A 27,470-nucleotide genomic window follows, 5' to 3' on the forward strand; every position below is an offset into this window, starting at 1 on the left:
CTGTTGCTGGTGAGTAATGAGCCGACAGCTAATCAGATGTGGGAGAAGCTAAGAGCTGCTCATGTGCAGCAAACTGCTGGGAGCAGGCTGTGTTTAGCACGGAAACTTTATCAGATGCGTTTTACAGATGAAGTGACTATGACAGAGCATCTGGCTGAATTTCGTAGATTAAATGCTGAGCTGCAAGATAGAGGAGTGCATCAATGTGACATTCAGATGGTCTATATACTGTTATCTTCATTTGATCAAAAATGGGAGGTCATGGTCTCTAGCCTGGAAACTTTACCCGACGGACATCTGAATTTGGACTTTGTAGAACAGAAACTTCAACAAGAGTGGAATAGAAGACAAGAGAATAAGAAAACAGAGTTAAAAGAGACTGTGGCTGTACAACAACAAAATCAAAGAAGCAGGCAAGAGAATAAAATATGTTACTTTTGTGGGTCCCATGGACATATACAGAGACATTGTTTAAAGAAGAGAAATAACAGGGACTTTGGAAGTCAGAGAACAAGCGTGAACTTTGTTACTAAGGAGGACAATAAACTCATTAACTCTAAGTGGCTTCTCGACAGTGGAGCGTCTAATTGCCTAATCACAGACTCTAGTTTATTTTACACTTCAAAGCCGACGCAGGAGAAGATTTATCTGGCTGACGGATCGACTCAGGACACGATTGCAAAAGGCACTCTCAGGTTGAGTAATTTGGGAACTATATTAACAGATGTGTTATTGGTTTCTGGTTTAAAATATAACATTCTATCAGTAAGAAAATTGGCTCAAATAGGTTGTAAAGTTACATTTGAAGGGGATAGATGTTTTGTGAGAAAAGATGGTGAAATATGCATGCAAGGGAAATTACAGAACCAAATGTTTATGGTTGAGTGCAATCTTGATAAACCCACGTGTGCTTGGATAAGAGTTAATAAAGATAAACATGATAATTGTTTACATGAATGGCACAGAAAATTAGCACACGCACATTTTGAAAAGGTACAAAACACCCCAAAGCATAGTCAAGATTTGAAATTAACACATTGTGAGCATGTGGATGAGTGTGAAGTATGCTATAAAACAAAAATGACTGTGACTCCGGTAAATAAGAGCTGTGAAAGCACGACCACTGAACCCTATCAGCTCATACATGTGGATTTGGCTGGACCTTTCCAGTGCTCAAAAGGTGGAGCAAGGTTTTATTTAGTAATTGTGGATGATTTCTCCAGATTTACACATGTATTCTTATTGAAAAAGAAAAGTGAAGCAGAAGAGAAATTGAAGGCATTTATACAGAGGACAGAGACACAATATGGGGTTGTTATCAAAAATATCAAATCAGATCAAGGTGGAGAATTTACCAGTAATTCATTTAAAACATATTTGGAAAAGAAGGGAATAATACAGAGTCTCACTGCTCCCTTCAGCCCATCCTCCAACGGAACGGCAGAGAGGAGGAACCGGTCATTGCAGGATTCAATGAGAGCCATGCTAGCAGATGCTGATATGAATAACACTTATTGGGGTGAATGTATTCTGTACACTGTTTATATTCAGAACCGTCTCATGCACAGAACAATAGGCATGTCTCCCTATGAGAAACTGACTGGAAGAAAGCCCAGGGTGAAACACATAGAACGTTTTGGGGCAAAATGCTGGGTACAAGTTGCAAAACAGAAAAGGCATGGTAAATTAGGCTCAAGAGCTCAGGCAGGACGCATTTTGGGATTTCAGAATTCATATTATAGAGTTTGGTTGCCTGAGAAACAACAAGTAGTGTTAAGCAGAAGCATAAAGGTGATAGATAAACCTTGGAGAGACAGTCAAACAGTTATCCTAGATAGTGCAAGCAAGCAGGAAGCAGCAGATGTTCCTTTTGGGCAGCAAATTCCATTAAGAACTGCATTGACTGATCTAATACACGGTGGCAAACGTACTGTAAAAAGGCTGAGAGGTGAAGACATGGCAATGCAAGATACAGAAATGCCAAGTACAAGTGCAGACACAGGTGCAGGTCCAAGTAAAATTGAGAGTGAGGAAGAAATGGAAATAGATAATATTAGAAGATCAGAAAGAAAAACGAAAGGTCAACCACCTCAGAGATTCACATTTAATGTAACACAACAGAATAATGAAACAGATAAATATCCAGTAGAATGGGAAAAAGAAGGACCAATAGATAAAGAAACAATGGATCTCATGTGGAAGTTTTGTGTTGAGGAATGAAATATAAATGTATCATCAAATAAAAGTGAACGAAAATGACTCTGTAAAACTTGTGTGAATAAAGAAATAAAGAAACAAGAACTGAACTGAAAATGTAAATAGAAACTGTAAGAAAACAAACCATGTACTGATATGTATTGTAATGAAAAAGTTAATATTGTAGAAATGTAATAATGAACAATGAAGTTTTGTAATCTGTGAGTCTCAGGTGGGGGCTGTTGGTCAGTGAAGCATGCTGTGAGACTCACAGACAGGGTTTTTAGCAGAGAGAGTGAAACCTGAAGCAGAAGGGTTAAGCTGTGAGAACAGAGTGCCAGGTTTGCCAAGGTCAGTAGCTGGCTGGGAAGCCTGATAAGGTGGGATGCTTGGAAAAGCTCAGTGTGGGGGAAAAGCTGTCTGTGAAAAGAACTGTGTCTAATGTCTTTGCCTAGTAAAGACTCTTACAAGAAACTTGCCTGGCCTGGCTTATTCCTGTTCTATGCGACTCTTGGATTCCATCCTTGTATGATCTATACACGCACACGCCAACATGACCTTGGCCAAGTGGCTGACTCTTAGCCTAGTGACATGGTCAATAATCACAGATGATGGGAGCTGTAGTTCATCAAGCTAAAGAACACTGGCCTAGCCTAATGTGCAGGGTTGTTGTGACTGGTAATCACCTAGTTAGTAATAAAAGTAATTCATGGAGGATGGATGAAGTGCCATATGACTGGAGGAGGGCTAATGTTGTCCCTATCTTCAAAAAGAGCAAAAAGGAGGAACTTGGGAACTACAGACCAGTCAGCCTAACACCGATCCCTGGGAAAATTCTGGAGCAGATTATAAAGCAGTCAATCTGTAAGCACCTTGAAAATAATGCAGTGATTACTAGAAGCTAACATGGATTTATCAAGAACAAATCCTGCCAGACTAAACTTATTTCATTTTTTGATTGCATAACCTCTCTGGTAGACTGTAGGAATGCTGTGGACATAATATAACTCAGCTTCAGCAAAGCTTTTGGCAAAGTGCCCCATGATATTCTGGTTGGCAAGCTAGCTAAATGTGGGCTGGATGGAACAACTATCAGGTGGATCCACAGTTGGCTACAGCATCGTACTCAAAGAGTGCTTATCAGTGGTTCCTTCTCAAAGTGGGGGGAAGTAACAAGTGGGGTACCTTAAGGCTGGTCCTGGGCTCAGTGCTCTTCAATGTTTTTATTAATGACTTGGATGAGGAAGTGCAGGGAATGCTTATTAAATTTGCAGATGATACAAAATTGGGAGCAATAGTTAATACCTTGGAAGACGGAAACAAAATTCAAAGGGATCTTGATGGGCTGGAGCCTTGGGCTGAAAACAACAGAATGAAATTTAACAGGGATAAGTGCAAAGTTCTACATTTAGGAAAAAGAAACCAAATGCACAGTTATAAGATGGGGGATACTTGGCTCAGCAATACTACATGCGAGAAGGATCTTGGGATTGTTGTTGATCACAAGCTGAATATGAGCAAACTGTGATGTGGCTGCAAAAAAGGCAAATGCTATTTTAGGCTACATTAACAGTATAGTTTCCAAATCATATGAAGTATTGGTTCCCCTCTATTACACACTGGTTAGGCTTTATCTTGAGTACTGCATCTGGTTCTAGACACCACACTTTAAGAAAAATGCAGACAAACTGGAACAGGTTCAGAGGAGGGCAACAAAGACGATCAGGGAACTGGAAACAAAGCCCTATGAGGAGAGACTGAAAGAACTGGGCATGTTTAGCCTGGAGAAGAGAAGACTGAGGGGAGGCAGGATAGCACTCTTCAAGTACATGAAAGGTTGCCACACAGAGGAGGGCCGGGATCTTTTCTCAGTCATCCTAGAGTGCAGGACATGGAATAATGGGCTGAAGTTTCAGGAAGCCAGATTTCGGCTGAACCTCAGGAAAAACTTCCTGTTAGGGTGGTACGACAATGGAAGCAATGACCTAGGGAGGTGGTGGGCTCTCCAACCCTGCAGGCATTCAAGAGGCAGCTGGACAGTCACCTGTTGGGGATGCTTTAATTTCGATTCCAGCATTGAGCAAGGGGTTGGACCCTATGGCCTTATAGGTCCCTTCCAACTCTACAATTCTATGGCTCTATGATTCAAACCATCACCTCAGCAGCATGCTTTGCACACTTCTCATTGCTCACCTGGCTTCTGTGGTGCTCCACCTGAGAAGTAGCTTTGTGCGTTATCAAGCACTGTTGGGAGGGGCTTCCTTCACCATCCTCTTGCTGTGGCTGCAGCTGACCACAGGGATAGTAGTGGGAGCAATCCAGGGCAGTGCCTGGCCCCTTCCCCAAGGCCCGAAGTTCTAAAACTGCTTGTTACACTTCAGTTCTAGAACTCTGCCTCTGGAATGCTTGTTCCATCCCCCGTCACTGTGGAAACTCCTCCATCTGAAGAGCAACAAGGAACCTCTGGTCTTGCCATTCCCTGTGCTTGGCCAGTGGCAGCCAAACCAAAAGATGAGAAAGGTGCCGTGCTAAGAGAGAGGCCACAGCTTTGGGCTTTCCCCTCCTTGTAGAGCTGATGTGTTTCCCTGGACTCTGGTTCCTTTGGAGTTTCCCCAGGCCTGGTGCAGTTGGTGCTCCTTTGCCTGCCCCAACCAACTGGGCCCTCCCTGAAGAGCGCCAAGTGCCATGAAGAGCTTTTCCAAGCGTGAGGCCGACAGGAGGACATTCCTAGAGCAGGTTCGAGAAAGCAAGGAGAATGGCTACCTCCTCTCTTCCAAGAAGATAGGCTCAGGAGCTTTCTCTAAAGTCTACCTGGGTTACGCCACCCAAGAAAAAATGATGCAGAACTACAAGCTGGCCTCAGACCTCAGGAGCAAGCGCCACTCCATGGTGAGCACAAGAACAGGGTTGTTGTTATGTGCCTTCAAGTCGACCACGACTTATGGCGACCCTATGAATCAGTGACCGCCAAGAACAGGGTAGGGGCTCTATTCACACCCGCCCAAGTTGGGAGGGTGGAACAGGTCTTTCCCAGAATATGACATGCCACGAGTTTGCTGTTCACAATCTTCCCAGGAAGGGGGCACTTTCAGGCTCTGCTGTGGAACTGTCCATTATGACTGATGCATGCTTGCCAGACTTCCTACAACATAAGCATTAGTGCAGTGTGTGACACAGACCACACGCTCCATAATCATAATGTGTGTGTCTCATTCATGTCATCTGTGTTTGTTATAGAGTCTGAAAGGAACTGGATGACCCTGTCCCACTCAAACTGAGCAGGTGCTCCATTAAACAACTCATGGCATCGGTACTGGCCAAAGTCTGCAGTAGAGCCCCTCTCTGTGGCCATGACTCCAGGGCTTTGCACCTCTCCTGTTTTTCACAAGCCCACCTGCTGCACAGCTCTCTCTGCCTTGGCTGTTGCTGGCTTAACATGGATAGAGTTCATTATAAGCCAGTTATCTTTGTTATTTCAGCATCATCTCTCTGCCCTCCTACAGGCATCGTCTCAGGAATGGCTTCCTTTAACAAAATGTTTTTCAACCACCTGATATCCACTTTACCTTCCCCTTGATTGTAACCTGACATTTCCTCACCCCAACCATTTCCTTTCCTGCCTTCTGCACAGGAACCAGGACACTTCTACGTTCCATAGAGCACCTGATGCATTGACAGCATCAAACAGATATTATGCAGTAGCAGGGGAGTAGTAATGGACCCCCTGTTCACATATGATGTATCTGACATGGTATGAAATATTTTGCCCCTGTCCTGGGTAAACTTGTACCTTACAACTACTGATCTATGTTCAGATCACAAGGAAAGGGTGGTTGGACTTGAACAGGGCAGCTTGCAGGCAGAGGAAGTTGCTAGCTTGCACTTTGTCACTCTTCAGTGACGCCAGCACAAGTGGCCAGAGAAGTGGCTGCAGCGCTCTGTCTAGAAAGCTCAGACGACTTGAGGAGCCAGTGGGTCCCATCTGCCCTTCTATACTGTTACAGATTCCTGCCCATTATCTTGTATTTTATTGAGTTGGGGTTTTTTTCTATTTGGATTTTTAAGATTCATTGTGGATTTTGATTGTATTATGATGTTTTTAATTGATTTTGTGTGGCATTCAGACAACTTAGTTTATGAGGTGTCTAACAAATATAACCAAGAAATAAAAACACATATTCAGAAGTGCGAGGGCCCAGAGTCAGTGCCCAGCATCTCCACTTGAATATGCCTCAGGAGAGCATCTGCAAAAGGCCTCTCAGTCTGCCTTGAAACCTTGTAGGAGCAGCCAGAGAAGACACTGGAGGAACGTTCTGGCTCGGTCTAGGGGAGCTTCCTATCTTGTCTAGTCTCTCAATTCAGTGCCGCCTCAATCCTGGCCCCTCTGTCTGAGCAGTTGGTTGATCAGAAGGCTTCCCTGCCAGCCAAACCATCAGCCTGCTTCCCTCCCAGCTGCCCAGATCTCACACAGGGTTCAGAGTTATGGTGGAAGGGGTCAAGTCACGTTTTGGAAGTAGAACCCTCAGAATTGAGCCCTGGGATTTCCTCCAAGGATAAGTGCGGAGGGGGAGATTCCTCCCCCCCGGCATTGTAAATGTAATGGGAGGTAGAGTGGGTTGCCAATGACCAGCAGTAACAATGCATAGACCTTCCCCCCCCAAAAAAAATATTTCTGGGGACCCTCTTGATCTCCTTCAACATCCCAGGGGGAACAGGAGGGCAACACTCAGCTCACCAATGCCAGAAGCCTGGCCAAATCTAGACAAAACAGTATTTGGGCGTGTGTGTTGTGCTGGCCAGCCTTGGCCAGCCCTGCAGGGGACCTGGGTGGTGCTGCTGCACTTCCCCACCCTGCACCTTCGCAGACTGCAGGTAGCGGAGGAGCCGCTCCTGCAGCTGCCATGTATGGACAGGAGCAATCTTCAGCCACCAGCCTGCCTTCCCCACACACTTTCACCCTCTCAATACTTTCACCTTCCTCAAGAATCCAACTGTGATCCAATTTTCAACATTGTCCTAGTCACAGACAAATTTCTGCATGGATGTGGGAAAGCCCCTCTTTATCTGCTTCTTACAGCTTAGATATTCATTTTGTCCTCTCTTGCCCTGTCTTGTCTCTATGCAATTTTCATTGCTTGACCTTAAGCACCACAGCCAAGGGCAAGATTCTTCATGCCCTACGAACAAAGCTGCCTTCTAACAGACCAGACTCTTCATCCTTCGAGCCCAGGCATGGGGAACCTGTGATGGCCCTGCAGATGCTGCTAGACTCCAACTCCCAGTGGCCCGCATGGCCAGTAGACAGAGGTGGCAGGAGCTGGGATCCAACAACATTGGGCAGGCCGACACAGGTTCCCCATCTCTGGTCTTAAGCAGAAATCTTTCCTGTCACCCCTTTAACTGGAGATGCCTGAGGTTCAAGCTAGGACCAAACTCCTACTCGAAAAGCACGTGCTCTGTTTTGTCATGAAATCATGGTCCCTCCCATAAAGCATCTGTATGCAAACTTCAAAAACTTCATTCACACTTACTTACTTTGCACTTTCCTCTGATTTCTTTTAAATGCTCTCTCTTGATCTAACAAGCCTCCCTGCCAAACAATTACAATCTTCTTTTCCATTTCTGGCTCTTTAAATTTAGTCCAAGTCTAAAACTGGATTCTGCCACTCTCTTTCTCCTCCAGCTTCTCAAAACTATTGCAAGTAAAGATTACCTTCCAGAAAGAGAGTCTGTGAGTTAAAATCCCCGCTCGTGTCTCCTAGGTGTAAAGGGCCAGCTAAAGATCACACCCACAGGGAGTGGCTCAGGGGCCCAGCTTGGAAAAGTTATTTTTTTGAACTACAACTCCCATCAGCCCCAGCCAGCATCGCCACTGGATTGGGCTGATGGGAGTTGTAGTTCAAAAAAGTAACTTTTCCAAGCTCTGCTCAGGGGTGACGTGCCCTGCCACCTGTGCAGCTGTGGGCAAGCTGCATAGTCCCAAGGAGCCCAGTTGCCCCCCAGTTGGCAGTTGCAGACAGGAAGGGGCTGACTTGTGCAGCTGTGGCAAGCTGAGCAGGCCCTAGTCAGCCGGGGAGGACTAGCTTCAGAGGGAGGCAATGGTGAACTCCCTCTGAATACCGTTTACCATGAAATCCCTATTCATAGGGTCGCCTTGAGTGAGCATCGACTTGAAGGCAGTCCATCCACTTCAGTGGAACCCTTCACGGGTGGTTAAGCCAGCCTGCCACCCACTCAACACCTGCTGTGCTGGCTGGGGACGATGGACGTTGTAGTCTACAACCAAGATGGGGAATGCTGTATTAGATTTTTCAGCTAGTGTGGACTGCGATCAGGACTAGCTGTAGCCCTGTGCATCCAGGACAGGTGTGAGAAATCTTTGGCCTTCCATATGTTGCTGACGCACAACTCCCATCATCCGTGGCCATTTTCCTTGCTTGCTGGGTCTGATGGGAGTTGTAGTTCATTGCCACTGCCCACGATGAGTAATAAGCAGCCTATATTATGCCAAATAAGCAAAAATCTGCAAACTTACTCAGCTTCCATATTTCATAGCCATGGAGCCCAGAATTGCTGGGCTCTCCTACCCATGTCCTCACCAGCTATGTTTCCCATCATGCTAAGTAGCAGGTGGGTGCTCCACGTTCACTTTCATTTTCTCATCTCCTAGGTTGCTATAAAAATCATCTCAACTGCAGAAGCACCTGTAGAATATACCAAAAAGTTCCTCCCAAGAGAAATCTACTCCCTCAATGTTACCTACAAGCACCTAAATGTGGTGAGTCTCTGTGGCCTGTTCTGGCCCTAAAAAGCACAGACTTCCTCCCGTGCCTGACCTCTCCCTCTTGTCTGGGCCAGGGATGAAGGACAGCCTGTAATCCAGATGCAGCCTCTGCAGGCCGAGAAATAATTTGGTTAGAAAGGGGATTAGGCAGGCAAATTCTAATCTGGTGGAGGCCTGGGCAGCAGCCAGGGACATAAAGCTGACAGTAGCTTGGCTGGGTTCAGCAACAAGGGGTTAAAAGATAACTTGACCCCAGACTAGAAGCCATAGCTATAAGCAAGGGATTTTAGGAAAGCAAGGGCTCTCCAGTAGAAAGAAGGGAGGCTGAAACTACCTTTAGAGCCCATGTCTAAGACAGAAGTCTCATCATTTCCAATGAGATTTCCTCTCAGATAAGTGTATAGGACTGCAGAAAATTCTTAATTGAAAGAACTCCCTGAGAGACTGGCTTCTTAAAGAACAATAGGAGTTGGAAGAATTTTTCACGAATTTGACTTCCAATGCAATACTTTGGATTTTGCTCCACACTCTAATTATGCACACAGGACAGCGATTGCTGTGGGGCAGCCCTTGCTCAGTTTTATTATTTATTATATTATTATTATTATTATTATTATTATTGCACTTGTATGCTGCCCCATAGCTGAAGCTCTCTGGGCGGTTTACAGCCATCAAAAACATTAAAACAAATATACAATTTAAAACACATATTTTAAAAACAATTAAAAATCTTTTTCATGACAAGCTTCCTGTGGGCATCCTGGATATGCATCAGCACTGCTGTCAACGGCAAAGACCACACACCCATTGAAGCAGCTGCTTTTTCCCACAATGTATGTGACAGCAGGATCCTCTCCTGACGGCCACAGTCTGTAGGGATGCAGCTATTTAAAAGTGCCATCCACATCTTGCACATGTGTTTTGTGCTCAAGTCAATGAAGAGTGCGTCCAAGGAACAATGGGATCCAACTAGAGAGTAGTTCTGCTAGAGCAAGCACTTTTGTTTGTGCAATGGAATTTCTTCTCCCTCGCCTCTCCTCATGCCCCCTGTATGCCCCCAATATGTACTGGTCTTTCCCCCAACAGTCCAGAGCAGATTTAGGGAGTGCATGGGGGGCAAATGGGGAGAGGGAGGGGAACTTCCACTGTGCAACCCAGAGTGCTTGCGGAACTGGTCTTAGTTAGCATCCACTGTGTCCATGCAGAATATTGTGCTTTGAGGCCATCCAATCCATTTTGGAGCCACAAAGTCAATTATTAAGAACATCAGAAGAGCCGGGCTGCTGGATCAGTCCAAAAGGCCACCTAGTCCAGCATCCTGTTCTCACAATGCCCAACCAGATTTCTCAGAAGAGACTTTGCCTTTAAGCAAAACAAGAGTTTATCTGTTATCTTTTTGGCACCTACTGAAGACCTTCCTCTTTCAACAGGCCTTTTCAGTACAGACCTTATCCCAGTTTGTGTTGGAATTGCTTTTTAATGTTTTAAAGCTTTTTCTAAAAAAAATATGATTTTAAAGCTTTTTAAAAAAGTTTTAAAAGATGTTTTGTTTTAATATACGTATTTTAAAGGATGTTTTATTGTAATATATTTTAAAGTCTGTTTTTATGACGTTTCGGAGTGTTTGTAGTGCTTTTGTTTGCTGCCCTGGGCTCCTGCTGGGAGGAAGGGCGGGATGTAAATCTAATAAATAAATTAAACAGTAAAGAGCCCTCTTCCCACTTGTGATCCCCAGAAACTGGTATACAGAGACATACTGTCTCCAACAGTGGAGGTGGATGTAACCATCATAGCTAGTAGCCAGTGAGAACCCTAGCCGTCTCCTCCTCCATGAATTTGTCTAATCCTCTTTGAAAGACCTCCAAGTTGGTGGCCATCACTGCCCTCTTGTGGGAGCACATTCCCTAGTTTAACTCTGCACTGTGTGAAGAAGGACTTCCTTTTGTCTGTCCTGAATCTCCCAGCATTCAGCTTCATTGGATGGCCCTGTAGGGAGGGAGAAAAACCCCTGTGCCCCTGAGCTCTCCTGGTGACTGATAGAGGGGATCTACTCTTCAAGATTCAACCAGCTTGGAGTGGGGTGGGGGTTGGGGAGTGGGGTCATCCATCTGGCTCCCCTTTTGACAAGCGCTGGGCTCCCCTGCAGATCCAGCTCTATGAGATGTACCGGAACAGCAAGCGCACTTACTTGGTCCTGGAGCTTGCCTCCCGTGGGGATCTACTGGAGCACATCAACGCCACATCTGACAGGAGGGAGTTTCCTGGGCTGGAGGAAGAGGAGGCACGGAGGCTTTTCCGTCAGATTGTCAGTGCTGTGGCACACTGTCACAATGTCGGCATTGTGCACAGGTGAGGAAGAGGGCTGGGCAGGGAGGGAGGCAGGGAGGAAGTAGCCCGGGGGGGGGCACAGCAGGATAGCCTCTGGAGCCAGGAACCCCTCTAGAAGCAGAGGCAGACAGCCTGCTGGGCCTGCACCAGATTCCCTCTTGGGAAGGGGAAGAGAGCCCTGAGGGTGACAGAAGCAAGGACAAGCTTTGCTTTGCTCAGGACGATGGGACAGAGTGGGCAACCTTTTTAGGTTAGGGGCCTAAAACATAAGAAAAAATCACCTAAAACATAAGAAAAATAGTGTAATATCATGCCACTGGTGCTGCCCAAATGCCCACGAAAACAAAAGGGCGTTGAAGGGCCAAAGCAGCTCAGCAGTGGAGCATCTGCTTTGCATGCAAAAGGTGCCAGGCTCAGTCCCGGCCTCTCCAGGTAGGGCAGAGAGACCCTTGTCTGAAACCCTGGAGAGCCATTGTGGCCAGTTAGTGTATTGTGGACAATACATAACTGGACGGAACAAACAGACTCAGCATAAAGCCACTTCCCGTGTTTCTGAGAACATCTTTGCCTTTCGCTGAAACGATGACAAGGTTGGCACCCAGCAGGCCTTCCTGGGGAGGACATTTATTCCAAGGACCCCATTCCATAATGGGGAGCCTTCTGGGGGTCTCTTGCCAGTGGTTGGTGGGGCTATGGCACTAAAATGGGCAGACACAGAGACAGAAAGTGGGCAGAGCAACCGGTGTGACTCTTACCTTTGGAAAGCAGGATATATTCTGGCCATGTGAATGTCAGGTGTTTCTACACCACCACCCCATCTTCCCACCCTCTATGCATGCAAGCAAGAGGCATTATCACCGTTGAAGGACACATTCTTGCCAGGCAAAAGCACTTCAGCAGACGTGAGTGTTGCCAAAGGAGAAAATGTGGTCTAAAGAGAGTCCCGAGGGCACAGAGAGAGCGATTTGGTCCTCAGAAATGTGGTTCCCCACCCCCACTTTACGGTCTTCCACAAACGCATCCTAGGACACACAAATATTAATTTGAAGGCATTTTGCGTGACGTCCTGGTTCCACCCTCATACTCACCAATTAATTATTTATAAGCAGATTGTTTAATATCATATAAGGATGCTGTAGTTCTCTGCACTTTGCAGGATACAACTCATTCCTTCGAGTGTTTTAAAGCTGGCATTCATTTTTACAATATTAAGGTGCTAGGAGGACTCCGGATACTAATAGGCATTAAAGAGGCCTGAAATTCTATACAAGCACAACTCATTGCCTGAGATAGTATGTCAATTAATTGTTCTTTTGGCTTTTCCGCCTCTGGCAGAAGACTAAAACTTGTAGGCGAGGCACACCGAATGCTTCAAAATGCTCTTGCGTGCAGGTCCCAGGAGTGGTGATGGGAACTTCCATAAGCAGCTGTGTGCTCCTCTGGCTGATGCACTGCCTCACCTTCCATAAACAGCGCTCCAGTACACCAAGATCACTGCAAAACCCGAAACGTAGCAGTTAAAAGTGAATTATTCTGTGACCAAAGAAAATTGATGCAAATTTGTGTAATTTATTCCATGTGTAGGGTTTTGAGTCCTTGCAGCAGAATCCACTTGCATGCTCCTGTGGTCCTTATGAACAAGTCATCAAACACCAAGACACCAACTAGTGCTTTCCACTGTTTTCACATATGCATGCGCACATGTAGTGCTTGGTGCATCTGCATAAGCAGGGAGGGGGATGGTTTACAGTCCGTTGAGGCTACTTTGCTGTTTTTGTTCCTCAGAGATTTGAAATGTGAGAACATTTTACTGGATGAACGTGGCTTCATTAAGCTGACTGGTGAGTTTTTTCATCATTTCTTTATGTCAAGTTAGCACATGGTTCAAAGCAACTCAGGCACTTCTAGAGGATCTCATGGTATACTCCAGCTAAATACATTGTTTTTATTAGTAACATTAAAATATACTTTCCCAACTAAATACAACAGCAATTTCCCCCATTTCGGCACCATAACACAAGGTTATGCTGAAAGATTGTTGAAAGAGGCTGGGAACAGCAGGCCTAGCCGCAGTGTCTTTTTAGTGTGGGCTTCTGCGTCCTGTACCCTCCCCCCGCTCCCCAGCAGTTGTTGATCCTTTTTGTTGTTGCTTACACTGTGAGCCCCAATTCCCAAAGCAATATGACCAGCTGGGAAACTTGGGCAGGGATGATGAAGCTGAAGGACACATCTCTTACACCTCGATACCCACCTGGTGCCCCCCAGGGGCTGTTGGAGTTGTAGTCTGAAGCATCTGGAATGCACCAGGTGTGCCAGACTGTAGATGCGGGGTGGGGCTTCTTCGCTGCCTTGACCTGACTGGGACCACGTTGCAGATTTTGGATTTGCCAATCGCTATTCCCTGAAGAACTCCCTAATGAGCACGTTCTGTGGCTCCGTGGCCTACACTGCCCCCGAGATCCTCATGAGCAAGAAGTACAATGGGGAGCTGGCTGACCTATGGAGCCTGTGAGTACAATTAGTGGGTGCGTGTGTAAAGTCACAGTGAGAGGTGGGGGGAAGAGACGTGGCAGTCATAGAGCGTTTGCTTTGCATGCAGAAGGCCCCAAATTCAACCCCCAGGTAGGGCTGGTAGAAATCCCTGCCTGAAATCCTGGAGAGGTGCTACCACTCGGTGTAGACCATACTAAGCTAGATGGACCAATTTGGTCTGGCTCTGTAGAGGCAGCGTCCCCAATCCCTAAGCACACGCAAGGCCAGGGAGCACTTAGGGGATGCTCTGGGCACCTGGAAAAGGGAGGAAGCTCCTTGTCCTGTGTCAGCTAGCCCCGGCTGTCCCCTTTCCTCCTTCATACAGTGGGGTGATCCTCTACGCCATGGTGACAGGGAAGCTCCCCTTCAAGGAGCGCCAGCCACATAAGATGATCCACGTGATCAAGCAGGGCCTGGCCTTCCGGCAGCCCATCTCTCCAGGTACAGTGGGGGCAACACATAGCTCTGCCTCCAAGGGTCCAAGGGAGAGGGGTGGGGAATATCAGCTGTGCCAGATCTGCAGTCCCAGCTCCCAAGAAGAGGAAAAGGCCAGTAGGCGGCCAATAGAGTTGCATTTCTGTACAAAGAGAACTAGGGCCCTGAGGACATTCTGCAATCCAAACATTTGCAGAATCTCCTGTACATCAGCATTTGCAGAATTTCAGAGAGTGCTGGTGGGCAGGAGGAGGAGGAACAGCATTGTGGCCATCACACCCTTGACCCCAGGGTCAAGGACAATGCCAAATACAGCAGCATTTGGCAAAGAGCAGCAGTTGGGGGATCTGCTCCTTTCCACCGCCACCTTGGCACAGGGGCATCTGTTGCTCAGCACCCACCAGGGGCAAAGGGGAGCCTTTGGATGGGGTGCCCACTGCAGTAGTCCAGGATGCACTTTTTGTGGGGCAGCCATTTGCCTTTGCCTGCTTGGGCAAGGAGTCCGAGGCTGCTTTTGGTCTCACCTGCTTTTCTCCCTGCTCCAGAGTGTCAGAACCTCATTGAGGGCTTGCTCCAGCTGAAGCCAGCAGCCCGGCTCGGCCTGCAGCAGGTGGCCACGCACCGATGGATGTTGCCTGCCACGTCAGCCATCTTCCACCGGGTGATGAGCTCTATGGGAGTCCATCCAGAGTGCAACATGAGCCAAGAAAAACCACAAGTGGCACAAGGTAGAGTGGAACAAGGCCTCCCCTAGATCCCCCCTCCCGATTCCCCTGTTGGGAGCAGCCCCCTCCCCCGCTCCTTCTGGGAGGAAGGGTGAGATATACATTAAAGAAATAAAGAAGGGAAGCAGGCAAGGACAGGCAAACCCACCCACACCATCCAGGGAGGCAGGGCGCCCCATTGCAAGCCCAAGCCAGCCTCGGCCTGCCTGGATAGCTGCTCTCTGCTCCCAGCAAACCTCCACTATCCAGGCCAGTTATTCCCAATCAGGAAGATACAGCAGGCCAGTCCTGGGGGAGGTGGGAGATTGTCCGGTCCTGTGCACCTTTATTAGGCCAGGAGGCAGACTGAGCCCTGAACCTGCCTCCAGCTAGAGTGAACTGCCAAAGGACCAAGCCCCTTTTGCATCTATCGCCCGTGTCAGAGAGTAACAGGCAAACGCCTCCCTTCCCGACCTAATGGCGGGTCCTCTCCTGCAGTCCTCCTTCCCATTCATTTTGGACTACAGCCAAGAGTGAGGCCGACAACTCAAAACAGATACACAGTGGCAGGGAGTGGGTGAGGAAGAAGTGAGGCTCACTGGTATTTGAGTGACGTCGGAAAGCCCTTTATTATGATCACTTCCCCCAGCTTCTGCCAGCCTTCTCCACGAGTGAGAGGAAGAGCAGATCGGTTCATCCCAAAAGGCCAGTCCTTGAGGAACTCTTCACACTCACAGATTAAACTCAGTGTGTGTGTGAGAAAGTACTATACCTTGTAAAGCATAAAGGCTGACGTCAGTCTTCAGTCACTCCCACCCTGGGTAATTTCCCCGGACCCACCAGTTTGGTTTCTTCCCTGCTGCACACATCTGGGGCAAAAGATTACCCTGGGCGCGGGGGTGACTTTTGTAAGAGGAAACGTCGTGCCTCAGTGTTTCCACAGGACCAAGTTGCGAGCTGGCCCTCTGCCTGGCAGTCTTCGGGCAACCGTGCCCCATCACCAGGCACTTCAGCTTGCTCTGTCCTTGGGACAGGCTCTGCAAGAGCCTAACCTCTCTTACCCCTTTGCAGCCGAAAGCGGAAGCGCCACTTCGCAACTCCCCGGCCTGGAGAGCACAGCCAAGACTCCCGAAGCGCCTGCCAAGGAGGGTAAAGCGCTGCCCACGCCCCGCGCAGCCTCTGCCACAGGGGCTTTCCCCAGCAGGGCCACCAAGGCCACGGAAAAGAAGAGCCCCGAGGTGACGGCCACCAACTGCATCCTCCAACTCCCGTCCCCTCGGAAGACAGAGCGGCCCCCGCGACTCTCCTTGTACCGCCCCAGCCTGCTGACTACCCTGCAGCCCTTCCACCACCTGCCCAACTTCCGCAAGCCCGGCTCCGGCTTCTCCACCAGCGCCTACGTGGCCAGCAAGCGGCTCGGGGAAAAGGTCCCGGCCCGGGCGGCAGCCCTGGGCAGCGGCTCGTCCAGCCTCTCCAAGCAAGTGCACTCCCTCTACACTATGACTCCGTGCCCGTGACCCGCCAGCCACCCCCACGCCCCATCTCAAACTCACGTGGCTCAGAAGGGGGGGCCTGACCCCGTGGACACACAGTGGCCGAGGACAGGATGCAGTGAGCGCTATTAAATATTATTCAGAGTCCCACCGGGCTGCTTGCCTGCTCAAATGGGTGCGCTGCCTGGGGCTGCTCTCTGGCACGCACCTGCTGCTGTGGAACTGAGGAGGGGCCGGCCCCGTCGCGGGGGGGAGGCGGCTGAGCCATTGCTGACCAAGTGCCGTTGCTCTGCCTGCCCAGCTTCTACCCATGCGGTTGTCCGCTGTTTCTCTATATACATCAGTGTATCATTGCTCTGCGTGCCTGTTTGACACCTTCTGTTTCTGCTGCAATTGTGGCTGCTGGGCTAAGCCACCTCTCCCCCTGCAACCAACCCAGGGAACCCCACAGAATGGCAACTTCCCCAACCTCCTCTAAGCACCCTCCGACTGCCAGCTCTCCAGGGAAACTGTTCCATTGCCCAGCAAGTTCTCTGCCCTAAAGGTTCCTTTCTAAAACCTGTATGTATTGCCCCATGTAGTTCCTAAAACCCACCTCCCTGGGGGCAGCCTTTTTACCCGGGAAGAATATACATCTCATGCCTTCTGAATCCTTTATTGTAACATCTCTTCTAAAAGGGGAGTGGGTCATGTCATTCTCCACCCCACCCCGCCACGAAAGTGCTGGTCTTGCTTCCGGCGTGCAGTTGATCCAAAGCTGCTGCTGCTGCTGCTGAAACGTTTCCACAACCGCTTATCTCCTCCCACAGAGCATTCAGATGCTGGTCCATGTTTAGCAGAGTATTTCTGACCCATGCTGGGGGCCCTACGTCTCAATTAGTGACTCCTTTTTCTGCAGTGTCCCATTTAGGCTTTTTTAAGTTTACAATTTGCTCTTCTTGAGTACCACTTGTACAGCCCAGATATTCTTGCAGTTGATTCAGGCCATTCTTAATGCACATCTTAAAACAGATCCCCTCTACACGCACCCTCCCCCTGCTGCAGGCTGGGCTCTGCAGAGTCACTTCAAGCAACTGGTCCCAAACAACCTTTTGCAGAATGACCTGATCACATGGAAGCTTTCCCTGAAATACAAACAGCAGCTTTGGAGAGAGAAGCCTTTTTTCCTGGAGCTTGGCAGAAGAGAGAGTTAATCGTCCTACCTAGCATAACACTTAACTGCATTCACACAACTAACGTCTCCTCTACTTTGGCCCTCAATGTCATAAGTTTTCTGCATTTCAACCAGCCAGATAAACAACGGGGACGCAACTGCTCTGGTCCTCTAAGCCCACTTCCCCAAGGCCTTGGCCTCTCCCCTGATACAGCCCCTGTAAAGTCCCCGATGCTGCAACAATCCTTCTTTGGCACCCCTCCTACAGAGCCCCAACTCCCTTCGCCTGCTAGGACTGACTTTCTTTCTTCCCTATCCACCCACCCACCTCCTGAGATGTAAGAGAGCACTCTTGGAACAAGCCAAAGGGCCGACCAGTCCACCAACCCTTTCCCTACAGAGGCCCACGAGTGGCCCCAAGCGGGAGCTCACGAGGAGGGCAGGAAGGAAACGGCTCCCTCAGGCACTGCAGCAATGCCAGCAGGCCAAGAGTGCCTTCTTAGAAAACGAGTTTCTCTCCATCCGATGAAGGTGAAGGCTGAGGACCAACAAAAGGAAGTCCTTCTCCACACAACGCATAGGTTAACTTCACACACAGGTAAGCTAGGGAATTTGCTCTCACAAGAGGCAGTGACGGCAACCACCTTGGATGGCTTAAAATAAGGATTAGAAGGCTACCTCTGGCTACCAACCATGATGGACATGTTTTACTTCCAGTCAGAAGGCAGTATGGTTGTGAATGCCAGTCGCTGGCAACCACAGGAGGGGAGAGTGCTGCTGTGCCGAGGTCCTGCTTGCAGGCTTCCCAGAAGAGGCACCTGGCTGGCCCTTGTGGACACACAATGCTGGACTGGGTGGGGGCCCCTCGGCCTGATCCAGCTGCAGCCAGGCTCAGCCTAGGAGTTCTCTTGGCCTTCTGCCTGGAGGTTGCCAACCCGTCTGTGGTAGTGTCAATAATTCTAGCTCCTCCCTCTTCATTCTATCTAATCAAGAATGCCTGTCATCTGAAGGTCACTCCCTCTCCCCCATCAATTTGACATCCCCCAAAAAGTTTCCAAAGGACCAATATTCTGCTGCCAGGGATTCCCAACTATTTTCAGAGCCACACCAAGAGCCTCATACAACTTATAGGAAACAAAAAGAAAGAAAGCCAGGCTTGCTGTCTCTCCACTCCCCCAATGGTATCCCAGCCTTTGTCCACCCTTAAGCCTCTGCATGTGTCTGGATCAACCCGTCTCTAGAATTCCTCCCTCCAGGCACCAGGTTCCCTGCAATTTCAGCTCAGAGCAGAGTCATAGGGTGAAAGGGCCAAAGGCTCTATTCCAGAGGGAAAAGCCGGAAGGAACAGGCAGAGGACTGGGAAGGTGTCTTGCAACCCAAGAGGCCAAAGGGAGCCCCCTAGTCCAGCACCCTCTTCTCACGGTGGCCAACCAGATGCCCCAATGGGAAGCCCGAAAACAAGACCTGAGTGCAACAGTGCTCTTTCCTGCTTGCACTGCTCAGCAGAGGCATGCTTCCTGGGCTAAGGGCTGCATCCCTCGTTACCAACAGACCAACCAAGTAGCCAGAAATAGCCCCCTCCTTTCCGGCCACAGATTAGAACATTCTGGAAAGGGCCCGTTGCTGAAAATCAGCCCCCACACAGTTGATATGGAACACACCTTTTGGGGGTGGAAGGGGAGGGAGTATAGCACATTCCCACAGCTGCAGCGCTGTAGGTTCTGTAACTTGAAGAAGCTGAAGAGCCTCAGTGGGGACAGGCACCCTATAGCCAGCCTGAAGTTGCCAGATACACAGGGCTGTCCTCCTGTAGAAAGGCGAGAATCTCAAGAGGCAAACTGTACATACGAACTGGGCCTTTCTGTGCTGGCAAAAACGTTTGTGGAGGGCAGCGGAGTCTGTGGGGCTACCAGCCCATCTTTCCGTTTCTGTAGGTGGTAGCAGACTGATCTGCCTGGTGTTCCCCAGTTCCAGGAAGGGCATCTTCTTCTGCTTGAACAAAGTGCTGGAAAAGAGGAGCCAGACTCTGCTTCAAGCAGAGCAAGGGCAGCCCCTGCACATCCCATTCCAGAATGGGGCTCAGTCCAGTTATCCGTGACAGAGCCAGCGGCTGGCTGCTTCCCAGCACAGGTTCCTTGCCCCAAAGGGCAGGGCCACTTTCCACCCGGTGGTTCCAGTTCCAGTGGCAAGAAGTGTGGGGGGGGGAGAGAGAGACAGTCCCTGAGGTCTCCCTTGCCTCGATCCTCTGTCCCTCATCTCTGCAGCCCTTCTGAGCGGGACGCCGGGCGCTTGCTCTGCTCCTCTTCCGCCTCCTGATCCAGGCGCTGCAGCTGCTCCTCCACAGCGGCAGGGATCTCCACCTCCAGTAGGTTCTCCATCCCTGCCTGGGGCTCGTCCCCAATGAGGACCTGCTCAGGGGAGGAAAGTGACCATCACGCCCAACCCTCAAGCGGCATCCATTCCAGCCGCACACTCTCTGGCAAAGGGATTAAACACCAAGCCAAGCCAAAAGGGCTTCCCCTGCCCCCCTCACCCCATAGAATTACAGAAGGTCATGGATTCCAAAGGAGGGAAAAGGGGTAGATGCCCAAAGCACAAATATATTCTAAGCAAGTGCTCAGATTCTTCACAGCTTCTTTCAGTGGCTTGGTAACTGCCCAGTCACTTTACAGCCCAACATCACCGCCTGCCCCCCAACAATTGCCAAGCAAAACCTGTTGCTTGCTACCTTCTGCTTGGGGGCTTTACAACCCCTACTTCCTGTTTAAAAAGACCTCTTATGCCCTCTCTATAATCTTTTCTCCAAGCTCAACGCATCTGGATCAATCTACTTTTTCTTGTAAAGCAAACATGCTAAACTCCGCCTTGTCTTATTCCTCTCAACTTAGTCGCTGCCTTCCTAAAAGCCTGGGGGCATAAACATTGCCTGCTATTCCAAATGAACCCCAAACGGCCCACGGCTGTTCCCTCCTGAAGCACCTTGCAGACCCAGAGCACCAAAAATACTCCTAGCTCACTCAGGGATCCTTCCACACCTGGGATTTCCCAGCAATCCCCTGGGGGGCGGGGTCTGAGTGACCAGAGGGAGCCAAAGGGACAATCCTGGGCCACCCCCTCCCTCCTTACCTGAATCAACTTTTCGCAGGCGGCCAGGACACCTGGGTCCGCTTCCCACACATGCAGCGCCCGCAGGATGAGGTAGGTGCCTTTCTCTCGCACCAGCTGCCGCCCCGGCTTTGTGGCTGTGAGCTGTCAAGGGGAATGAGAAAGGCCACTGTTGTAGGAGGGCAAGCAGAGGCGCAAGTCGGCAACCAAGCCTCACCAGAGACAGCAGGAGACAGATGCTTCCGAAGGCAGATTGATCGGGAGCAGAAAGCCGCCTGCCACCTTGCCTGTGCCAGAGCTGGGAATAAGCTGCCTCAGGAGGGGGCAGGTGGTGGCCGAGGCCACGGGAGGCGTTCACAGACTAGGCCACAGTCAGCCCGATTCCGTGTCTTCCAGACCCCCAGCAACGGTGGTGCGTAGGAGACAAAGAGGCTGCTTGCAGAGACACAGGAATCTACAGTCACCAGCCTTATGCAAGATGGCAGCCGCTTGGCATTCCAGGAAACCCTTCACAAGAGCCCTGAGCCTTGTCAGCTTGGCTCCCGAGTGTCAAAAGCTCCTCTGCACAGAAAGTCTCTTCATGCAGAAAACTAGCATCTCTTGGGAAAAGGTTTTAACCCCTTCTCCCTGACATGCTTCCTTTCTATGTGCAGGGATTACTTATTCATTTAGATTGTAGGGAGGAGCATCTGTCGTGAGAGTCCTCACACACTACCTCCATGTGAAGTGGGCCCCGGCATCTTATGAACGTCCCTATGAATCCTGCCTTAGCACCAGCTGGCTGGGGACAGTGGTAGCAGCAGCAGATGACTCTGCAAGTGAAGCGCAGCGTGTGTAGGGGTGCAACGTGAGGGAGAGACTCAAAGGCCCAGGAGGAGACGAGGCTCGACAGAGCAGCCGTGTGTGGATATTTAAGAGCCTATCAATGATCCTACCCCCCCCCCGAGGTGTGGCAGGCAGTGTGCGAGTGTGTCAGCGTGTGTGAGGCGATACGTTGCCACTAAGGACCTTCCCCAGTTCTGGCAAACCTGCCAGCTCCTCCAAGGCTCTTGCTACTATGTGGTTTAATAAAGCACAAAGGCTTTCTGTCCAAGACTTGTGGGGTAGAGAACCCAAATTCTAGGACCCAGATGAAACTCTGCAATCCACGTGAATTAAGGCTGCACAGGGCAGAAACCATTCTTTTCAAGAACTAAAGTGCGAGGAGAGAAAATGGAAAGGAAAAAGGAGAGCGATTCGGACAGGTGGGCTGCAGGGGCAAGGCCCTCCGTCAGGGTGCCGGGGCTCACACTCCGTCCCCACCCACCCTGGGGGGAGGGACTCACCAGCATGAGGGCTTCCAGAAGCATTTTGCGGATGTCGGGGTCGGGCTCCCGCTGCTTCTCCGGTGGCAAGTACTGGAGGTCCAAGGGCAGCCCTGGGAACAAGAGTCGGAGGCTGAGAGAGACTGGCAAATGGCTGCACTACCCCAAACTCCTGCTCAGACCCACATCACCGAGGCCACAGGACTGCGAGGGCTGGCATGTCCCTAGCCACAGAACCACGTGCTAGAGCTCCTGCCCAGGCTTTCTAGAGCTGACTCTTTCCCCCACCCAGCAAGACTTTGCATCCCTCCCTCCCTCCCTCCCTCCCACTGCCTTCCCAAAGCAACACACTTTCCATCTCCTCCTCTGCAAACTCCTCAGGGCCAGCCAGAGGGAGGAGGAGGAAGGGGAGCAGGTCCACCTCTTCGCTCAGCAGCCATTTGTGGTACCCTGGAAGGAAAAGCAGACCATCAACATCAGGGCTAAGGCCCCACTGGGGTGGGACAGTCCCAGCCCCCAACCCAAGAGACCACAGACATCGGCAGCAAAGGAAGTGAAGCCATCACATACTTGGGGCCGAAAGTGCAGAAGCAGAACTAGGACAAGCAGCAGCACAAGGACACACACACACCCCAATCGAAAGAAAAGCAAAAAGACTCCCTGGGCCAGAGGAGAGAAAGAGACCCCCCCCCCCACACACACTCACCATAGTCAAAGCAGCAGTTCCGGAGTGTCCCAACCACACCTCCTCGACGGACGGCTGAGCCTGCATATTGCGTGAATGGCAGCAACCTCTGCACCACACACCTGGCAGGACGAGGAGGAAGGAGGCCTAAGCAAGGGAGGGTCTCGCCTTCCTCCCATCATGCACCGCAGGCCCATCAGCAGGAGGGCAGTCGCTGTCAGGGATCCCCATTGATACACTTGAACAGAGGTCAGAATGCAACACAAGTGCTGCAAGAAAGGCCTCTCCTTGCGCCCCACCCCACCCCATCATGATCCACCTGCAGCCCCCAGCTCTCCCTTCTCTCAGAGGTCCATCCCTCCTGTCCATTTCCTCCTTGGTTTTTCTGGCTTCAAAAAAGGCATTCAGTGTAGCTTCACAACTGGAAGAGGATCCATGTTTTTTATATGATAACAACAAATCTACTTTAAAAAAAATAACTTTTTTTTACTGATGATAACACTTGGGGAAAGGAGATCCCTGCCCAGCTCTCTTACAAACAAATTGGAAAACGTTTGAGGATAGCACACCAAATTTGGAAAGGAGTTACTTGCCCTTGCTTTCCAGAACTGTGACTGTATGGCTCTGTTCTTACACTTATTTGAGACTAACCCCATCAGTCCCAGTGGGGCTTCTTTCTGATCTGAGGCAGCCATGACAAAAATCAAGGGCTGTATTGATTCTGGATTAGTTCATCCACAAGGCTTTTGTCTCTGGCTCTGCCCATCATGCAGCCCACCACCACCACCACACACAGGTGAGCCCCCAGGGAGTGCGGCCTTGGGCAGAAAAAACGTGGCCCGCCACTGATGAACAGGGACACCAACCCTCAGACTCTCTTATTTATTTATGTATTATTTGATTTATATCCAGCCCTTCTTCCCAGTAGGAGCCCAGGACGGCAAACAAAAGCACTAAAAACACTTTAAAACATCATAAAAACAGACTTTAAAATACATTAGAACAAAACAACTTTAAAAATATATTTTTAAAAAACTTTGACAACATCTTTTAAAAAAGGTTAAAAAACATCTTTAAAAGCAATTCCAACACAAACGCAGACTGGGACAAGGTCTCTACTTAAAAGCCTTGTTGAAAGAGGAAAGTCTTCAAAAGGCGCCAAAAAGATAACAGAGATGGCACCTGCCTAATATTCAAAGGGAGGGAATTCCACAGGGTAGGTGCCACCACACTAAAAGTCCATTTCCTATACTGTGCAGAATGAACCTCCTAATAAGATGGTATCTGCAGGAGGCCCTCACCTGCAGAGCACAGTGATCAACTGGGTATATAAAGGGTAAGATGGTCTTTCAGGTATCCTGGTCCCGAGCTATATAGGGCTTTGTACACCACAACTAGAACCTTGAGTTTGGCCCAGTAGCTAACAGGTAGCCAGTGCAATTCTTTCAGCAGCGGGGTGACATGTTGGCAATACCCTGCCCCAGTGAGCAGTCTCACCACCACATTTTGCACCAGCTGCAGCTTCCGGACCAACCTCAAGGGCAGCCCCACATAGAGCGCATTACACTAATCCAGCCTGGAGATTACCGGTGCGTGGACAACAGTGGTCAGGCTACCCCGGTCCAGAAACTGCCACAGCTGTCTTACCAGCCGAAGGTAATAAAAGGCACTCCTAGCCACTGGGGTGACCTGGGCCTCTAGCGACAAAGATGGATCCAGGAGCACCCCCAGACTACGGACCTGCTCTTTCAGAGGGAGTACTTCCCCATCCAAAACAGGCAACTGACCAATTATCTGAACTCGGGAACCACCAACGCACAGCGCCTCCGTCTTGCTAGGATTCAGACTCAGTTTATTGGCCCTCATCCAGCCTACCACCGAGTCCAGGCAGCGGTCCAGGGCTTGCACGGCCTCTCCCGATTCAGATGTCACAGAGAAATAGAGCTGGGTATCATCAGCATACTGATGACACCGCGCCCCAAATCTCCCGATGACTGCTCGCAAGGGCTTCATATAGATGTTAAACAGCAAGGGGGACAAGATGGTACCCTGCGGCACCCCACGGCACAGCTGCCACAACTCTTCACTCCCAAACCCTCCTCAGCACCCCGTACCTGCCTGGATCTGTCCAAGAGGATGTTTCGGGCTTCTGACAGCTGGCTCAGGTTTGACAGCAAAGGGCCCAGGTAGTGCAAAGATGCCTTGGCGTTGAACCCTTCAGTGCAGAAAGCCTCCACGACTGCCACCAGGCCCCCCACGTCGTCCTGCTGCAGGGCCGCCAAGAGGTCGCCGGAAGAGGCCTCTTCCCGTGACAGGTTGGAGAGGAGAGCGCAGACCTGGTCGGCCAAGGGGAAGCCTGGGTCCAGGAGGCGCTTCAGCATGACGGGGATCCCTTTCTTCAGAGTCTCATGGGCAACTGGCTCTGTGGCCAGGTTGATGAGGGTGTGATAGGCATCTTTGGCTACAGCCAAGGAGAGGTCACTGGTCAGGGCCAGCAAGGCTTCCACAAAGGCCGGCTGCACGGCCAGCAGTTGCCTGCCCTCCGGGTTGCCTGTTAGCCCCATAACATACTGGGTGGCCTGGCCTTTCAGGTCCAAACGGGCCTCTGGCCGGAGGAACCCCAACAGCTCCTGGGCCTGCTGTGCATCCATGCTGGAGTAGCCAGAGAGAGGAAGAGCTGTCTGGATCTGCAGAGAGAGAAGGGAAAAGGCACACCCCATGAGCCAGTCTGTTTTAAAGGTAAAGGTGTCCCCGCACTTATAGTGCGAGTCGTTTCCGACTCTTAGGGTGCCGTCTTGCAACGTTTACTAGGCAGACCGTTTATATGGGGTGGGATTGCCAGTTCCTTCCCCGGCCTTTCTTTACCCCCCAGCGTATGCCGGGTACTCATTTTACCGACCACGGATGGATGGAAGGCTGAGTGGACCTCCACCCCTTTTACCGGAGATTCGACTTCCTCCTTCCGTTGGAATCAAACTCTGGCTGTGAGCAGAGCTTTCGGCTGTGTTACCGCCGCTTACCACTCTGTGCCAGAGAGGATCTGTTTTAGGAGACCCCAAAACTGCTCAGGATAGTGTTTCATTATTGACCTCAGACAAAACGGCACTCAAAACAGCAAACAGAGCAGTTAAAAAAAAAAGACAATGTAAAACATGAAGACAATCCTAGAAGCCCAGTGCGGGGGGGAGACAGCCTGGCTGGGAGCCCAGAGTCTGCGAGTTCAAATCCCCGCTCGTGTCTCCTGGGTGTCCAGGGCCACCTAAAGATCACCCCACAGTGAGTGGCTCAGGGGTTACGTGCCCTGCCACCTGTGCAGCCGTGGGCAAGCTGCAGAGTCCCAAGGAGCCCAGTCGCCCCCCAGCTGGCAGTTGCGGACGAGGAAGGGGCTGGCTTGTGCAGCTGTGGCAAGCTGAGCAGGCCTAGCCAGCTGGGGAGGACTAGCCTCAGAGGAAGGCAATGGCGAACCTCCAATCAAAAGACGGATTCATAAGGTTGCCATATGTCGGGATTGACCTGAAGGCCAATAACCTAAGGAGCAAATCTGAAATACCGCACAGTCAGCTCAAGAAAGAGATGAGCAACAATTTTTCTTATTTGTTTCCTGTTGCTTTTTAATGCACAATAACCAATGACACTTTTTTGTGGAAAAAAGAGAATAGGAAGGTTTTAAGAACGACGTGAAGGACAAAACCTCTCCCGCTGAGCCAGGGCAAGGGGGGCATATGGGGCAGGGGCTCCCTGAGGAACGATCCAAAGTCCGGGCTCTTCAAGGGCCACGTGCCTAGCGGTGCCTCGGCTCTTCCAAGCAGGCCACTGAGCGGCTGCAGCCTCCGAGCCTCCTTCAAAGGCAGGCGGAGGGCACCCCTCCCCACGGGAGCCCTTCTGGGGTGCCTGGCGGCCAGCTGTTGCTCCAGCTGGGTGGACCATCACAGCTGCACCGCGACACCAGAGCCGGCGGCTGCAGGCATGGAACCGAGGGGACGGGGGAGAGCAGCCACCCCAGCCGGACGTTCTGGCCTCCAACTCTCATCGGGCTCAGGCGCGGCGGGCGGGGGGGCTGGTAGGTGCGCAGCGGGAGGCACCGGGCTGGGGAGGGGGCTGCCTTAAGAGAGCATCAGGCACCCGCGGGGGGGCCTTTCGTGAGTGCGGCGCCCCGCAGGATCTCTCCCGGGGGCCCAGCGGGGGTCAGGCAGACCATCTCTCGCTCGCACCCCCGAGGGCCGGGCCAGGCCCCTCCGCGTTCGGGCGTGGGGGGCTCGCGCCTTTGCGTCCCCGCACGGGGGTCTTCCCACCGTGCGCCTCGCTCACCTGCCTCCCCGCAGCCGCCACGCGCCGACTCTCTTCCGGTGCCGGGGTCCCTCGCCCAATCCCCGCCAGGAGTTGCCCGAGGGGCGGGAGCAAGGCCGCGCACCCGGATGCTCTGCGCCAATCAGAGGGCGCACCCCAGAGCGGGGTTTGCTGGGGGTTGTAGTCGACTCCCTCGAGCCCGGCAGGCGGGCCACCTGCGCCCTCGCGGCGGCAGGACGTTGCACGCCCTGTCGCCCGCCCGGCCTGTGCTCGAGGCGGCTCACAAGATGATAACGATCACATCGCTCCCCGTTGCGAAGCAGAGGTCCGGCTGCGCGCTCCCGCTAGGAGTGTCCTGCGCGGCTCAAGCTCAGTCTGGGAACTGGGGTGCTCATTTAGCCTGCGTTATATTTTCCGCTGCACGGTAACACTTCCTAGGAGCGCGAACCCGAACGGGGCGCCTC

At 50.8% G+C, this 27,470-nt stretch overlaps 2 protein-coding genes and 1 long non-coding RNA gene across 3 annotated transcripts; 1 reads left to right on the forward strand and 2 right to left on the reverse strand.

The window, feature by feature from the left end:
- Positions 1 to 4,881: 4,881 nt before the first annotated feature.
- Positions 4,882 to 16,496, forward strand: LOC133375517 (testis-specific serine/threonine-protein kinase 5-like). The gene is made up of 8 exons (XM_061607199.1): positions 4,882 to 5,085; positions 8,867 to 8,974; positions 11,127 to 11,329; positions 13,094 to 13,149; positions 13,684 to 13,816; positions 14,166 to 14,281; positions 14,821 to 15,003; positions 16,051 to 16,496. Exons 1-8 carry the CDS (start codon positions 4,882 to 4,884, stop codon positions 16,494 to 16,496), a joined length of 1,449 nt encoding a protein of 482 aa, XP_061463183.1.
- LOC133375519 (uncharacterized) lies at positions 12,419 to 16,515 on the reverse strand. The gene is made up of 3 exons (XR_009760244.1): positions 15,752 to 16,515; positions 14,800 to 14,946; positions 12,419 to 12,802 (listed from the first exon to the last, which is right to left on the reverse strand). It is a non-coding gene; the product is annotated as an uncharacterized LOC133375519 (long non-coding RNA).
- Positions 16,516 to 16,680: 165 nt separating this feature from the next.
- HGH1 (HGH1 homolog) lies at positions 16,681 to 27,301 on the reverse strand. Its single transcript, XM_061607200.1, has 7 exons — positions 27,028 to 27,301; positions 24,838 to 25,406; positions 22,741 to 22,841; positions 22,386 to 22,484; positions 22,056 to 22,147; positions 20,752 to 20,874; positions 16,681 to 20,033 (listed from the first exon to the last, which is right to left on the reverse strand). The coding sequence occupies exons 2-7, from the start codon at positions 25,368 to 25,370 to the stop codon at positions 19,878 to 19,880; spliced, it is 1,104 nt and encodes a 367-aa protein (XP_061463184.1). The 5' UTR covers positions 25,371 to 25,406; positions 27,028 to 27,301; the 3' UTR covers positions 16,681 to 19,877.
- Positions 27,302 to 27,470: the final 169 nt, after the last annotated feature.

Source organism: Rhineura floridana, chromosome 1, assembly GCF_030035675.1.
Source record: "Rhineura floridana isolate rRhiFlo1 chromosome 1, rRhiFlo1.hap2, whole genome shotgun sequence".
Lineage (NCBI taxonomy): Eukaryota > Metazoa > Chordata > Lepidosauria > Squamata > Rhineuridae > Rhineura > Rhineura floridana.

What these genes read in the sequence shown, in the direction of transcription:
- LOC133375517 (XM_061607199.1), top strand. Translation starts at nt 4,882, where the DNA reads ATGAAGAGCTTTTCCAAGCGTGAGGCCGACAGGAGGACATTCCTAGAG. An exon ending in TGGCTTCATTAAGCTGACTG is followed by an intron (nt 13,150 to 13,683) that starts GTGAGTTTTTTC and finishes ACCACGTTGCAG; the next exon opens with ATTTTGGATTTGCCAATCGC. An exon ending in AAAACCACAAGTGGCACAAG is followed by an intron (nt 15,004 to 16,050) that starts GTAGAGTGGAAC and finishes ACCCCTTTGCAG; the next exon opens with CCGAAAGCGGAAGCGCCACT.
- HGH1 (XM_061607200.1), bottom strand. Translation starts at nt 25,370, where the DNA reads ATGGATGCACAGCAGGCCCAGGAGCTGTTGGGGTTCCTCCGGCCAGAG. An exon ending in TGCAGAGGAGGAGATGGAAA is followed by an intron (nt 22,148 to 22,385) that starts GTGTGTTGCTTT and finishes TCTTGTTCCCAG; the next exon opens with GGCTGCCCTTGGACCTCCAG. An exon ending in TTCTGGAAGCCCTCATGCTG is followed by an intron (nt 20,875 to 22,055) that starts GTGAGTCCCTCC and finishes TCCCCTTGACAG; the next exon opens with CTCACAGCCACAAAGCCGGG.